The following is a 17,083-nucleotide window of genomic DNA, read 5'->3' as shown; positions in this document are numbered from 1 at the left end:
CACGGGGAGAATGTGCAAACTCCACACAGTCAGTCGCCTGAGTCGGGAATTGAACCCGGGTCTCTGGCGCTGTGAGGCAGCAGTGCTAATCACTGTGCCATCGTGCCGCCCACAAGAAGGTGCGAGTGGGAAGTTTCGACACAGCAAGCAGGCACCACTGGGATGATCAGCTCAAAAGGGCCAAATGGTCAATTTCTGCTCCTACTTTGTGCGTTCATGTATACAAATAAACAATACAAACATACCACAAGGGTTGAGCTTGCAAAGGTGTTAGCATGAATCTTTTATACATCATTTTATCTACCAATCAGTCCAACTTTAACTTGTAACTGGACGCATCATTCCCGTCACATTGTGAGCTCAACATATTTCTATGTGTTTACAGCACTCAATGGGAATCATTAATTATTTTTCTTAAGCTTCCCACCAGTCAAATGAGAACACAGATGTTTGAGGAATTCAGATTTTTATTTATCAATTTGTAATGTTTGTGTTAAGAATAATGAATTAATGAATGTATATTCACAACTCATCAAATTACAAATGAACATAGTTATTAGTGATAAGTGGCAGAGTCAGCCATGGTTCAGTAGTCACATTCTCAGAGTGAGACGGTTGTGGATTTGAGCCCCATTTTCAAGATTTGAACATGAAACACAACCTGACATGACAATATTGAGAAAGTTCTGCATTGTCCTTGGTATCCTTCAGATGAGACGTTAAAAGGTAGATGAGAAAATCACTGCCATTATTTGAATATTCCTCATTCAATATCTCTAAAACACATATTTCTCACTTTACTGCGTGTGTACACAACAGGTGCCACATTTCCAATACTACAATGCTGACTGAACCTCAGAAGTTTTTTTTAAATCAGTTTTAAAGTTCTTTGGGATGTCTCAAGTCATATGGGTGTACTTTGCTTAGAGTGCCAGATGGATTATAATCCAGCTAAAAGGGAAGTGCTAGATTTTGGTAGGGCAAATCAAGGCAGGGCTTATATACTTAATGGTAAGGCCCTCAGGAGTGTTACAATGAACTAACAGACCTTGGAATGCAGGTTCATAGTTCCTTAAAGGTGGAGTTGCAGGTAGACAAGGTAGTGGAGAAGGCACTTGGCAACCTTGCCTTTATTGGTCAGTGCAATGAGTATCAGAGTTAGGAGGTCATGTTGGGGCTGTACACAACATTGTTTAGGCCACTTTGGACTACTGCATGCAATTCTGATCTTCCTGCTATAAGAAGGATGTTGGATGAGGATTGCAGATGCTGGTGATCAGAGTCAAAAAGAGTGGTGCTTCAAAAGCACAGCTGGTCAGGCAGCATTAGAAGAGGAGAGTTGAAGTTTCGGGCATAAACTCTTCACCAGAAAGGGTTTATGCCTAATATACTGATTTTCCTGCTCCTCAGATGCTGCTTGACCTGCTGTGCTTTCCCACGCCACCCATTTTGGCTCTGAATAAGGAAAATGTTGTGAAACTTGACAGGGTTCAGAAATTATTTGCAAGGATGTTGCCAGGATTGGAGGAGTTGAGTTTTTGGGAGAGGCTGAATAGGCTGGAGCAATTTTCTCTGGAGCATCAGAAGCGGAGGGTAACCTTAGAGGTTTCTAAAATCATAAGGGTCATGAATAAAGTGAACAGCCAAGACCTTTCTTCCAGGGTAAGGAGTCTAAATCTAGACAGCATAGATTTAAGGTGAGAGGGAAAGATTTAAAAGGGATCTAAGAGGCAGCTTTTTCACGCAGAGGATGGTGCGCAGCTGGAGGATGGAACAATTAGAACATTTAAAAGGCATCTGGATGGGTACATGAATAGGAAGGGTTTAGAGGGATATGGGCCAAATGCTGGCAAATGGAACTAGATTAAATTAGGATATCTGATCATCATGGACGAGTCGTACATCTGTATGACTCTAAGACTCTAATATAAACTCATCAGAAACTGCACCCTATAATGGACGGAAGTAGGAAAATTATGCACCTGCAATATTCAATATTGTCTGGTGGACAAATACAATAGAAAGCAGAAAATGCTGCAAGACCACTGGAGCCTCCATTCTCTTGGCATCAAAACAGTGAAGAACAGGAGGAGTGAAGATAAAGGCCAGTTACAAATGACAAATTAGAGTTTTTCCTTCACTAAAGCTTTCCAACTTACTGCATTGAGACAAAGAATTCTACTATGTTAAAGTAACCTTGAACTTCAGTAACATTTATTGCACAAAATACAGTGTTTCGGGATTGAAGGTGATTTAGCAATTTGGATTTGAAATTAGCTAGCTGAAAGACGACTAAGTGTGGTGATTGATGGGAAATGTTCATCCTGGAGCTCAGTTACCAGTGGTGTACCACAAGGATCTGTGTTGGGGCCACTGCTGTTTGTCATTTTTATAAATGATCTGGATGTGGACGTAGAAGGATGGGTTAGTAAATTTGCAGATGAAACTAAGGTAGGCAGAGTTGTGGACAGTGCCGAAGGATGTTGTGTGTTGCAGAGGGACATAGATAAGATGCATGAGCTGGGCAAGTAGCAGCAAATGGGAGTTTAATGCGGAAAAGCGTGAGGTAGTTCATTTTGGAAGAAGTAATAGGAATGTATTACAAGCTATCTTGGACTCTTTATGTGGACGCACTATTTACAAAGGCCCAACAACATCTCCTCTTCCTCAGGGAGCTGAGAAAATTTGGTATGACGGGGAATACCCTTGCACCCTTTTATAGGTGCATCATTGAGAGCATTCTGTCTGGATGCATCACTACCTGGTATGGCAACTGCACCATTCAAGATCAGAGACGGTTACAGAAAGTGGTGAACTCGGCCTGGAAAATCGCAAAGGCCAATCTCCCATCTATAGAATCCATCTAGCAGGCCTGCTGTCAATGAAAGGCCGCTAGCATCCTCAAAGATTCATCCCACCCTGGCAATGTTTTTCTACAACCTCTACCACTGGGGAGAAGGTATAGAAGACTGAACACACGCACCACCAGTTTCAAAACAGTTTCTACCCTACTATTGTGAGAATACTGAACGGACTTACAAACCCTTAACATTTGCCTGTACCTGTGCTTTTGTTTTTGCCACAGCTTACCTATTATTTTTCTATGCTACTTAACTCTGTGATCTGCCTGCACTGATCGCAAGACAAAGCTTTTCACTGTGCCTCAGTACACATCACAATAATTCAATTCAATTCAAAGTACTGGGCTAATGGTAAAATTCTTGGCAGTGTAGATGAACAGAGAGATCTCTGTGTCCAGGTGCATAAATCCCTGAAAGTTGCCACCCAAGTTGAAAGGGTTGTTAAGAAGGCATATGGTGTGTTGCCATTTATTGGTAAGGGTATTGAGTTTCGAAGCCACAAGGTCACGTTTCAGCTGTACTAGACACTGGTAAGGCCGCACGTGGAGCATTGCATACAGTTCTGGTTAACACATTATAGCAAGGATGTGGAAGCTTTGGAAAGGGTACAGAGGAGATTTACTAGGATGTTGCTTGGTATAGAAGGAAGGTCTTATGAGGAAAGGCTGAGGGAACTGAGGCTGTTTTCGTTGGAGAGAAGAAGGTTGAGCAACGACTTAATTGAGACGAATAAGATAATCAGAGGATTAGGGTGGACAGTGAGAGCCTTCTCAGCTGGTGAAGACTAACACAAGGGGACATTGCTTCAAGTTGAGGGGTGATAGATTTAGTACAGATATCAGGGGTAGTTTCTTTACTCAGAGAGTAGTAGGGACATGCAATGGCCTGCCTGCAACAGTAGTAGACTCGCTGACGTTAAAGGCATTTAAATGGGCATTTAACATACATATGGATAATAATAGAACGATGTAGGTTAGATGGGCATCAGATTAATTTCACAGGTCAGCGCAACATCAAGGGCCAAAGAACAGCTGGTCAGCAAGATTAGCCAAGTACAACACAAACCAAGTGCAAGTTTTTTTTGTGTGGTGGTGGTGTTGGCGGGGGGGGGACAAGGGAGGCGTGATAGCAAATCCGGAGGTGCAGTGGTGCACTTTTAATTTGTAACTAGAAAATAAGTGAAACATTTTCTACTTATATCCCTCACACTTGAATGGTCTTATTCCACCTCAGTAACATTGTTTGACCTTTCCCACCTTCATCTCAGCTCATCTGCTGCTGAACCACTCGAACACATCTTAATGAGCTCTGGGCTTGACTATTCCAAGACTGTCCCAGCTATAATCCATAAATTTGAAGCAAACCAAAATTCCAGCAAATTCTACTCTACATCATCCCACGTTTGCTGATCTACATTGGCTCCTGGTCTTGACTTCAAAATTCGCATTTTCTTCTCCAAATCCCTCTATAGCGTTGCTATATCTTTGAGATCTCTTCCAACACAGCACCTCTGCACTCCTCTAATTTTGGTCTGTTGCGTTTATCCAGTTATAAGTACTCCACCATTGGTTATCATACCTTTTGTTGCCTAGAACCCACAATTTGGAATTCCCTCCCTGCATCTGTGTCTGTCTCGCTTTTCTCCTTTGAGACATTTCTTAAAACCTCTCTTTGAGCAAATCTTTGGTCATCTAACCTAATATCTCCTTACATGACTCGGTGTCACATTTTGTCTTTTAACATTACTGTGAAGAACACATCTTAAGAGGTTTCATTCTGCTGAAGCATCATATGTTGGCACTGTTGTTTTGTAGGTTTGCATTATTAGGTCAGATCAGATAGAAGTGGTAGCCCTTTACTGAAGGACAGTTGAATTTCACAACAATTCAGATGCTTTCATGGATATTTTTTCCTGCTTCTAGGCAACAAAATCATTTATTTAAATCATTTCATGATTTGTTACGGTTTAAAGTTCACATCTTCTAGATTGTAAATTCAATAACATAATCTCTGGCTGTACTACCATTTGCTGTAATCAAATTCTTACCAGTAACATTTCACTTCAATAGTACCTTCAAGGCAAAGCTGACCTCGTAAAGGTCTTTCAAATGTAAGTTGTCAAAATTCTGACCAATGATTTTCACACTGGACACAGAGGCAGCGTTAGGAAAACATGCTTCCATAGAATTATGCAGCAAAATAAAACCTTTCAGCCCATCATGTCCATTCCAGCTCTTTCAAGGAACTTTCTAATTCATTGCATTCCACTGTACTTTCCCTACCGCCCTTTACTTTTCCATTTACAAATATATCCAATCTCACTTTGAAAGTTGTTACTAATTTTGCCTCAACAGCTAGTTCAACATTCAAGATCATCACCAACTTTATGAAAAATAAAAATCTCATACCTTTATGGTAGTTTGGTAACTGTTTCCTAATTAGAATTGTAATTTATTCTAATTATTGACCTTTTGCCAATGGAAACAGTTTAACTCTGTCTCATCAAAAACAGTGTACTATTTCTCATCCTATATCGAAATGAACAGTTCTGAAGACATATATCACAACAATAAATACTGAAGCACAGTAGTGTTTAGATTAGAATTAGGAGGAAATTTCCAAAATGGTTACCTGAAGTTGGCACCGGTTTGTATATCTCCAAATATTGTTCACCATGTAATACCTGCAATATGTATAAAACGCCCATTACATAATAGTAAAGCCAGAAAGAAATATTTTCACAATCTTCAATTTTATCCACCTTCGGCAAAATAGAAGTTTGCCATTGTCCTAAACATAATACAACTTAGATTTTATTTTACATATGAGCGATTTATTAAAATAATTTGGATAAGCAACACTTTATTACAAATTGTCTGTAAACTCATTTTTAAAAGTAATAGGAAGAACACAGGAATATAAAGAACCAGAGAAGTCCCAAAAGTTTTAAAATACACAATATATTAACAAATATAAAATGATTTCCTTTACCACAAAATAAGCTGCTTCTTTCTTGAATTTACTCTCACCTTTGCCCTATCTGTTCCACATATTCATGTTACCTACTCTTACAGACACAGCATGAATATTTTGGTTCAGTTTCTGTAACCTCAAGGATATTGGTAGTGGGGAATTCAGCAATAATGACATTGAACATCAAGGGGAGATGGTTGAGTTATCTCTTCTTGGAGAGAATCACAGTCTGGCATTCATGTACCTTAAATGATACTTGCCATTTAACAGTCTAAGCCTAGACTTTGTCTGGGTCTTGCTGCACATGAACACCAGTTGCTTTAGTGTCTGATGAGTTGCAAATGGTGCACACATTGCACAAACATCTATACTTCTGAAGCTGGAAAGGTCACTGATAAAGCAAATGAAAATGCTAGTGTCTGGGAACACTACCCTGAGGAACTTACGGGTAATAAAGTCCCCTTAACCAGTTCCACCTATTCCAACAGTGCTCAGTGACATCAGTGAACATGTTGATTGGAAAACCTCTACCCTGAGGAACTTATGCAATTAGGTCCCAGGACTAACTTGATTACTTCATTTGTGCTAGGTACAACGCTAAATAGTGAAGATTTCTCCCTTTTTTGCAATTAATTCTAGTTTTGCTAAGGATCCTTCATGCCATTCTCAGTCAAATAACACCTTGGTGTTAAGGGCGGTCAATCTCACCTTCTCAATGGAAGTAACAGATAAAATTAAAGCTCTTTTGTCCATGTTTGCATTAAGGCTATAATAAGACAGGAAATGCATGGCTCTGGCACAATCCAAACTCCTCAGTCAGCAGATTATTGTTGAGCAAGTGATGTTTAATTGTACAATTGATGGCCTTTTCCGTTTCTTTGCTGATAACCAGGATAGGATATTAATTGGCCGGGTTGGATTTATGCTGTTTTTTGTGGACAGGACATACTCAGGCAATAATCCACATTGCCAGGTAGATATCAGCTCGGCTTAGTTCTAGAGCAAACACCTTCAAGTACATTTGTTGGAATGTTATCATGCCCTTTGTGATATTCAATGAATTCAGCTGTTTCTTATCAGGTGGAGTGAAACTATTGATTGAGGACTTCCACTTGTAATGCTGCCGACCTCAGGAGGAGACTGAAATGGATCATCTACTCAGCTTTTCGAACTGAAGATGGATGCAATGCAGCAAACTGGCCTTTAACATTCAAGTGGCCAGCTCTCTTAACATTCAAAATAGGGATATTTTGAAGGTAAATTTTCCTTTTAACTGCATAACTGTACACCACTCTTTAAATCTGGATATAGAACTGTAAAGCTTACTTCTGATGTTGTTTGTGGAATTATTTATCCATATTTATTGAATGCTGATTGTATTCTTTGGCATTCAAGTTGTCCTTTGTACTTCACCATGTTTCAGTATGGCCAAGGCTGTTCCTGGCATGCTCTTCTGCACTCTTCATTTAAGTAGGATTGGTCACTCAGCTTGGTGGCATTGGTTATGTGCAGGATATGTTGCACCAAGTGATTGCAGATGGCGTTTGAGTATAATTTTGCTTCAGCAGATGGTCCACATGCCCTGTTTTGCATTGAAAGACCTAATCAAAGTTTGAGGAGAAAGTGAGGTCTGCAGATCAGAAAAAGGGCTTCCTGAAGAAGGGCTTATGCCCGAAACATCGATTCTCCTGTTCCCTGGATGCTGCCTGACCTGCTGCGCTGTTCCAGCAACACATTTTCAGCTCTAATCAAAGTTTGCCCCATCAAGCACAGTGGGCGGCACACACAACACGATGGTCAGTATCCTCAATGTGAACACAAAACCTTGACTCTGCAAGGACTGTGCAGAGGTTAATCCTACTGATACAATCATGGGCAAAGACATTTGCGAAAGATAGACTGGTGAGGCCAAGATCCCTTTTATTAGTTCCCTACCACCTGCTATGATCCACTCTGGCAGCTATCTTTTAGGTCTCCGTCTGAAGTGGCACTACTGAGCCACTCCTGATGACAAATACGACTAGAGGACATTCTGTGCCTATACGCCTTCATGCCTTTTCCAAGCGCTATTCAATATGGAGTACTCCCGATTCATTAGCCAAGGGGCAGTGGAGGTGGTAGGTGGTAATCAAAATGAGGTTTTCTGGTCCATGTTTGACCTGATGAGATTTCATGGAAGTGAAGCCAGTTTTGAGGGCTCTAAAGGCAACTCTCTCTCCCCTGTATATCACAGTGCCACCACGACTGGTGGATCTGTCCAACCAATGGAAAAAAACATGGTGATGGTAATGGAATATTGTCTATAAGGTTTGATTTTCTCACACTTGATTCCATGACTGTATTAGGCTGTTGCCTGATTAGTCTGTGGGACAGTTCTACCGGTTTTGGCACTAGTCCCCAGATAATAATGAAGAGTTTGGAGGGTCAACAGGGTTTTCCATTATCACTTCCATTGCCCAGGTCAACATTAGGTGGTCCATTCAGTTTCCTTCTTTGCTTTTGACTTTGTAGTGATTTTGATGTAATACAGTGGCTTTCGAGGCCATTCCCAGCAATAATTAAGAGTCAAACATACTTTATAGACCAGACAAGATAAAGAGAGCAGATTTTCTTCCCGGCAGGACATTGTTGAACTAAATCAATTTTTTTTTAACAACAATTGACAAACAGCTACATGGATACCACTAGTCTAGCTTTTAATTCCAGATTTTATTGAATTCAATTTTCAGTTCTAACCATGATGAGACTCAAATCTATATCCCCACAGCATTAGCCCTGGATTAATAATCCAGTGACAACCTCCCATCAACTGTAAGGAATATAGGTCTGCTTGTAAATGAGAGCCAATGATGCTAAACATTAAGAAATATGCATCATTGAGTCAATTTATAATGCTTGTGTCAATATTTAGTGCAGTTATACTACCCAATGATGAAAGTAAACTTTGTTAGAATCTTGTAATTTATCTAGAATTTTCATTTCCAATACAAGATAGGAAGTCACAATATTTGGGTCGTGTATTTGCATGGATTGAGGACTGGTTAAGTGCAAAAAAGTTGGGATTAATATTCATAGAATCCCTACAGTGTACAAACAGGCCATTTGGCCCAACAAACCCACACCAATCCTTTGAAGACTATCCCACCCAGTCCCAATGCCCTATCCCTATTACTTTTACATTTCCTCTGACTAATGCTTGAACACTATTGGCAATTTAGCATGGCCAATTCACCGAACCTGCACATTCTTGGACTGTGGGAAGAAACTGGAGCATCTGGGAGAAACCCACGCCAACACAGGGAGTATGTAAAAACTGCACACAGACAGTCGCCAGAGGCTGGGATCAAACTCAGGTCCCTGGCGCTGCGATGCAACAGTGCTAACCACTGAATCACAGTGCCACCCATGTTTTTTTCAGATTGAAATGACTCAACTAATGAAGTATCACAAAGATCAGTCCCAGGGCCTCAATTATTTAGTCATTATATTAATGATGTGGAGGAGGGGCAGAATGCAATGTATCCAAATTTACTCAGGATACAAAAATAGGTGGCGAGCATATTGTAATGAGGACAAAAGAAATCTGCAGTTGGTTTAGTGAGCAAAGGCTTTGCAGGTGGAGTTTAATGTAGGAAAGTGAGAGGAGATAAACTTTGGTTGGAAGAATCAAGGCAGACTATTATTTAAATGGAGAATGAATCTAAACATATGCAGCACAGAGCGATCTGTGAGCCTTGTGCATGAAACACAAAACATTAGCATGCAGGTACAGCAAGTAAATAAGGTGGTTAAAGGATTTTGAACTTCATGGCTCGGGGATTGGAGATTAAAAACAGGCAAGTCTTCTTACACTGTACAGGTGAGGCAATACCTGAAATACTGTGTAGAGTTCTGGCCCCAAATCTAAGAAATGTGTGTACTAGCATTTGCGGTAGTTCAAAGGAGATTCATAATGATGAAATCCTGGATGAACGGGTTGACTGATCAAGGACGGCTAAGCAGTACAGGTCTTTATTCATTAGAGTTTTGAAGATCAAAGAGTGCTCTTATCGAAACACACAAAATTCTGAGTGGCGTTGGCGTAGTTGGTGCTGAGAAGATGTTTCACTCATAGGGGAACCTTGGACCTAGGACATTCTTACAGATTAAGGGGACACTCATCTTAAACTAAGATTTGAAGGAATTGTTTCTTCAAGAGGGTAGTGAATGTCTGGTATTTTCTACATTAGAGTTGTGGAGGCTAAATCAATGAGCGTTTCTAAAAAGGTAGATATATATTTGAAATATTAGAGAGCTAATAGCTATGCTAAACTGGCAAGAGGACTTGAGCCGTGATCTTGATGAATAGTGGAACAGACTTGAGGAGCTGAATGGTTTACTCCTGCTCTTTTTTAAAAAATGTTCTTACTGAAAAATCTACATGGTGCATTTCTTAAATATTATAGTCATTTGGGGTGGCACAATGGCTCAGTGGTTCGCACTGCTGCCTCACAGCACCAGAGTCCCAGGTTCGAATCCAGCCTTGGGTGACTGTGTGGAGTTTACACATTCTCCCTGTGTCTGCGTGGGTTTCCTCCGGGTGCTCCGGTTTCCTCCCACAATCCAAAGATGTGCAGGTCAGGTGAATTGGCCATGCTAAATTGCCCATAGTGTTAGGTGCATTAGTCAGAGGGAAATGGGACTGGGTGGGTTACTCTTGGGAGGTTCGGTGTGGACTGGTTGGGCCGAAAGGCCTGTTTCCACGCTGTAGGGAATCTAATCTAATTTACAATTCTGTTCCTGAACCTCATATTTAATATTAAATCTTTCAGATACAATCAGCTAACATTGTGATGTTCATTCTGAAAGACAAAATCCTGGAACATGTCACCCCTAATAACTTTGGTGTAAGAAGGCCCTTAGTGGTTCAAGAAGGCTATCTTCTCAAGAGCAACTAGGAATGGCAACAAATGCTGGTCCAGTCAGCGACACCCATATCTCCTGAAGGAATTTTTTTAAATGGTTATCCTTAGTCTGTGATTGCTCATGCTCTGTTTCCCAACATCTTCAAGATACACATGGGGCTGGATTTTGTCCTTCCTTGTCAACAATTGATTTAAAAGTACAGGGTCTTGTAAGATCAAGCAGGTAGCTTTCTACTACCCATCTGCCTGAAATTTTGCAAAGCCACATTAAGGGCTTACATTCTCTCCCTGCCAGTATTTTATTCACAGCAGGGCAGACCACACCATGCAGGAGGCTTTAGCGGTGAAGCTGGTGTGGGCGCAGTGTGGAAGGTGCCAACCTTGAGGGTTGCATCAGAAGCATTTCCTCTTGCAAAACATCCCAGGCTCTTAAACCCAATTCTCCACATCCCTCCTCACTAAAGGCATGGAGGCTGGCCTAAGGGAAACCACAGACATATCAGAGTCTAGGCTCATCTTTGTCAGGACTGGCTATTGAGGTCACCACTCCCATCTGATGCTGCTAGGACTATAGAGATGCTGGTCATCCAACTGGTCAGCAACTCGATAAACAGGATGCTATCGAGACGACCTCAGCACCACATAACATCCAGTCTACCTTATCACTGTAAGATGTACTAAACTATTACACCTCCTAGAATCTGAAAATGTAGCTTCATAATATTACAGGCTATAGTTTAAAGCCCAAAGAGTAGCAGTCTAATTTTTTTATGATCTCGGTCAAAAAAAAATCATGGTTAAATCTCTCTTGGTAATATTAGATGCTCCATTTGCCAGCGGTAAAATTATTCATCAAACAAACCTACCCTTCCTCAGGACATAAACTAGGACTCCTTTTTCAACTAGGTGCTGATTGTTTTAGAAATCTTTATACACTGAAGGTACATTGAACTACCATTTACACCAGCAGGAATTCCATCAGTTCAAGATGAATGTGGAGGAACTAAAGGGAAATTTGTTTTAAAATGTGTTAGTTCATAATTAAGATTCCCAAATAGATGAGCACTGGAGGAATCAGGAATGTTTGTGGCAGAATTTGCACAAATGAATACAAAACTTCTAATTGAGACTATATAAGAAATTGAATTTGGAAACTTGCGAGAAATTACATAAGAGCTTCACAGGTGATATAAATATGAAAATGTATCAGATGCTGTGAAATAATATTTTAATACAATGTTAAATAACGATGCAACATGTTAAAATCAGTTACTCAAGTTGATAACATTATCATACATAAGACTAACTTTGTAATTACACACAAATTTGTGAACAATTTTCAATAAAACAAGTTACACTTGCCTTTGTGAAGTCAATGTTTAGCCCAGGAATTGATGCAAGAGCACCATTCATGAAACCTTGGGCAGGAATTACCCCAAAAGTAGGCAAACAGGAAAATTCTTCATTTCTTTCGAAAAGGAATTTCAAATGGTCTGGATCCTTCGTGGTCATGCCAACTCCCAAAGCATACAGAATTGGTTCCAGATTGGTGTATGTATATTCAGTGAAAGGAATTTTTTTACCTACAGCTTCAGCCTACAAGTTAAAAAGACACATGAAATTGAATATTTCATTTTTAAAACATATTAGTTAAGTCATTCAGGAAGCGGGAAAGATTATAGTCTCAAAGTTATTGCTTAAAGGATAATTAGTAATAATTATACTGAGCAGTTCACTGCCTAGAATTGTACACACCCATCCTTTTGAGATGAGGCTGGCAGGTTTGCAGAAGAGGACCGTAATGTGTAATAGCATAAAGAGAGGGCACCATGCCTACCAAACACCTGCCTTGACTGGAATTTTATACAGAGACAAAGTGAGGACTGCAGATGCTCGAGATTAGAGTCAAACAGCATGGTGCTGGAAAAGAACAGCCAGTCAGGCAGCATCCAAGGAGCTGGAGAATGGCCATTTTAAACATAAGCTCTTCATCAGGAATGAGGGCTGAAAGGTAAGTGGGAGGGAGGTAGGGCGGGGGGAGGGGGAGGGAGAGAGACGGTAGCCAATGATGTGATAAGTAGATGAAATTGGGGTTAAAGTTGATAGGTCGGAGAGGAGGGTGGAATGGATAGGTGGGAAGGAAGATGGACAGGCAGGACAGGTCAAGATGGCAGTGCCGAGTTGGAAGGTTGGATCTGGGATAAGGTAGGGAGAGGGGAAAATGGTGAAATCCACATTGATCCCTTGCGGTTAGAGGGTTCTAAGGTGAAAGATGAGGCGAACTTCCTCCAGGCATTGGGTGGTAAGGGTTTGGTGATGGAGGAGGCCCAGGACCTGCATGGGTCCTGGGAGGAGTGGGAGGGGGAGTTAAAGTGTCTGGCCACGGAACAGTGGGGTTGTTTCATCCGTGTGTCCTGGAGATGTTCTCTGAAGTGTTCCGCAAGTAGGCATCCTGTCTCTCCAGCGTAGAGGAGACCGCATCGGGAGCAACAGATACAGTCGATGATGTATGTGGAGGTGCAGGTAAATTTCTGACGGATGTGGAAGGATCCTTTGGGCCTTGGACAGGAGGTAAGGTGGAAAGGGGGGGGGGGGGGGGGGGGGGGTGTGGGCATAGGTTTTGCAATTCTTGCGGTGGCAAGGTCCCAGGAGAAGACTGGTTGGCAGTGGGTGCATGGATCTAATAAGGGAATCACGGAGGGAATGATCTTTACGAAATGCAGATGTGGGTTAGGAGGGAAATATATCTCTGTTGTTGGAGTCTGTTTGTAGGTGCCAGAAATGGCAGATGATAATGCGATGTATCTGGAGGTTGGTGGGGCGGAAGGTGAGGACGGGTGGGGTGGGAGAATCTGTCCTTGTTGCGGTTGGAAAGGTGGGGTTTGAGGGAGGTGGTGCGGAAAGTGGTCGAGATGTACTGGTGGACATTATCAACCACATGGGAGGGGAAATTACAGTCTTTGAAGAAGGAGGCCATCTGGGACGTTCTGTGGTAGTATTGGTCCTCCTGAGAGCAGATACGGCAGAGGCAGAGAAATTGGGAATAAGCGATAGCGTTTTTACAGGGGGCAGGTTGGGAGCAGGTGTAGTCCAGGTAGCTGTGGGAATCGGTGGGTTTGTAGTAGCTGTCCGTATTGAGTTGGTCACCAGACTTGGAGATCGAGAGGTCCAGGAAGGGGAGGGAGGTGTTCGATATGGTTCAGGTAAACTTAAGGTCGGGCTGGAAGGTGATGAATTGTTTAACCTCCGCGTGGAAGCACAAGGTCGCACTGATACAATCATCGATGTAGTGGAAGAAATAGTGGGGAATGGTGCTGGTGTAGCTGCGGAAGATGGACTGTCCCACGTACTCGAAGAGACAGGCATAACTTGGGCCCATCCGAGTGCCAATGCTACCCCTTTAGTCCGGAGGAAGTGGGAGGATTCAAAGGAGAAATTACTAAGGGTGAGGACCAGTTCAGCCAAACGAGTATCAGTGGAAAGGTACTGGTGTGTTTGACGGGAGAGGAAAGAAATGGAGGGTTTGGAGACCTTTGTCATGGCAGATAGATGTGTACAGGAACTGGGTGTCCATGGTGAAGATTAGGCATTGGAGGCCAGGGTAATGGAAGTCATGGAGGAGGTGGAGGGTGTGGCTGGTGTCCTGAACGTAGGTGGGGAGATCCTGAACCAAGAGAGATAGGATGGTGTCAAAGTATGCAGAGTTCAGCTCGGTAGGACAGGAGCAGGTCGACAGGTGCAGTCAGGTTTGTGAATTTTGGGTGGGAGGTAGAACTGGGTGGTGCAGGGTTCCTGGACTCTGAGGTTAGAGGCTGTGAGTGGGAGATCCCCTGAGATGATGAGGTTGTGTATGGTCTGGGAGATGATGGTTTGGTGGTGGGAGGTGAGGTCGTGGTCAAGGGGGCAGTACTAGGAGGAGTCTTCGAGTTGGTGACTGGCTTCAGCTGTGTAGAGGTCGGTGTGCCACGCTACCACTGCACCCCTCCTTATCTGCTGGTTTGATTGCAGCTGGAGTGGCAGGTGTGGAGTGAGAGGGAGAGGTTGGAGTGGATGAGGAGGGTGGACAGGTTGAGGCGGTCAATGTCCCGAAGGCAGTTGGAAATAAAGAGATTGAGGACAGGTCACAGGCCAGCACGGGACGTCCAGGTGGATGGGGTATGGTGGAGGTGGGAGAAGGGATCCTCGGAGGGTGGGCAGGAGTCCTGGTAGATAAAGTAAGCCCAGAGGTGAAGGCGGCAGAAGAAGTGTTCAATGCTGCAACACATGTTGAATTCATTGATCCAGGAGTGTAGGGGGATGAAGGTGAGGCCTTTGCTGAGGACTGATCACCAGTTTCCTCATTTCCTCTTCCCTCCACCTTATGCCAGATCCAACCTTCCAACTCTGCACCACCTTCTTGACCTGAGCATCTTCTTTCCTACCTCCTCTCCAAACCATCACCTTCACCCCCAACTTCATCACATTCTCAGCTACCTTCCGTCCAGCTCCACCCCCCTCCTATTTATCTCTCAGCCTCCTTGGGCCACCCCCTCATTCTTGATGAAGCGCCTATGCTCGAAACATCCATTCTCCTGCTCCTTGGATGCTGCCTGAACATCTATGCTTTTCCAGCATGACACTCTTCCACTGGAGTTTTATCAGTGACAGGACAAGTTTAAGGTGGTGTGCGTGAGCATGGGCCTTAATCGAGGCCTTTATGTGGCCAAATAACACTATCTTACGGGCATCACCATGCCAGAATCGATATTTTACTATTTCAACTGTGTAGTGTACCTAACACAGAAAAAAATGTAAGTCATTTCAAGATGAAAAGAAACAAACTAGATGTCAAACAAAAGGAAAGTGTATTTGCAAGGGTGATCAAATGCTTGCTCTCATGCAAGCCCTTGAAAGAAGATAAGGGTCTTTAGAGAGGATTTTTTTATTGATTTATTCACTCATGGGATGCGAAAAGCTATGAGCCAGTCTTCATTGTTCATACCATTATACCTTGAAGCACGGCAGCTTACGTACCTCAGATGCTGCCACTTTGCAAAGTAGGGAGTTCTAGTACAAGACAGAAATTGGTGGAGAAATTCAGCAGGTCCAAACATTCTGAAGGAAGGCTATTGGACCAGAAACATCAACTCTGCTTCCTCTCCTCAGAAGTTGCCAGACCTGCCAAGTTTCTCCAGCAATTTATAAAGTCATAGAGATGTACAGCATGGAAACAGACCCTTCGGTCCAACCTGTCCATGCCGACCAGATATCCCAACCCAATCTAGTCCCACCTGCCAGCACCTGGCCCATATCCCTCCAAACACTTCCTATTCATATAGCCATCCAAATGCCTCTTAAATGTTGCAACTGTACCAGCCTCCACCACTTCCTTTGGCAGCTCATTCCGTACACTTACCAGCCTCTGCGTGAAAAAGATGCCCCTTAGGTCTCTTTTATATCTTTCCCCTCTCACCCTAAACCTATGCCCTCTAGTTCTGGGTTCCCCCACCCTAGGGAAAAACCTTTGTCTATTTATCCAATCCATGCCCCTCATAATTTTGTAAACCTCTATAAGGTCACCCCTCAGCCTCTGACACTCCAGGGAAAACAGCCCCAGCCTATTCAGCCGCTCTCAATAGTTCAAATCCTCCAACCGTGGCAACATCCTTGTAAATCTTTTCTGAACCCTTTCAAGCTTCACAACATCTTTCCAATAGGAAGGAGACCAGAACTGCACACAATATTCCAACATTGGTTACAATGTCCTGTACAGACCACAACATGGCTCATAGCTTTTCGCATCCCATGAGTGAATAAATCAATACTCTGACCAAGAAAGGAAAGCATACCAAACACCTCCTTCACTATGCTGTCTACCCGCGACTCCACTTTCAAGGAGCTATGAACCTGCACTCCATGGTCTCTTTGTTCAGCAACACTCCCTAGGACCTTACCATTAAGTGTATAAGTCCTGCTAAGATTTGCTTTCCCAAAATGCAGCACCTCGCATTTATCTGAATTAAACTCCATCTGCCACTTCTCAGCCCATTGGCCCATCTGGTCAAGATCATGTTGTAATCTGAGGTAATCCTCTTCACTGTCCACTATACCTCCAATTTTGGTGTCATCTGCAAACTTACTAACTGTGCCTCTTATACTTGCATCCAAATCATTTATGTAAATGACAAAAAGTAGAGGACCCAGCACCGAGCCTTGTGGCACTCCACTGGTCACAAGTCTCCAGTCTGAAAAACAACCCTCCACCACAACCCTGACCTCTACCTTTGAGCCTGTTCTGTATCTAAATGGCTGTTTCTCCCTGTGTTCCATGAGATCTAACCTTGCTAATCAGTCTCCCATGGGGAA

The 17,083-nt window shown here is 42.7% G+C and overlaps 1 protein-coding gene across 1 annotated transcript in view; it reads right to left on the bottom strand.

Annotated features, from left to right (window-relative positions):
* hsd17b4 (hydroxysteroid (17-beta) dehydrogenase 4) overlaps positions 1-17,083 on the bottom strand; it is a 134,171-nt gene that overhangs the window by 60,447 nt on the left and 56,641 nt on the right. Inside the window, exons 13-14 of the mRNA XM_043711513.1 lie at positions 12,101-12,334; positions 5,493-5,544 (exon numbers count right to left, since the gene is read on the bottom strand). Coding sequence (XP_043567448.1) covers positions 5,493-5,544; positions 12,101-12,334 — 286 coding nt within the window. The remainder of the gene's footprint in view (positions 1-5,492; positions 5,545-12,100; positions 12,335-17,083) is intronic.

The sequence above is a fragment of the Chiloscyllium plagiosum genome, chromosome 2, assembly GCF_004010195.1.
Source record: "Chiloscyllium plagiosum isolate BGI_BamShark_2017 chromosome 2, ASM401019v2, whole genome shotgun sequence".
In the NCBI taxonomy this organism is placed as follows: Eukaryota; Metazoa; Chordata; class Chondrichthyes; order Orectolobiformes; family Hemiscylliidae; genus Chiloscyllium; species Chiloscyllium plagiosum.
The sequence above is the reverse complement of the archived record's forward strand: the minus strand, read 5'-3'. Positions and strand labels throughout refer to the sequence as shown.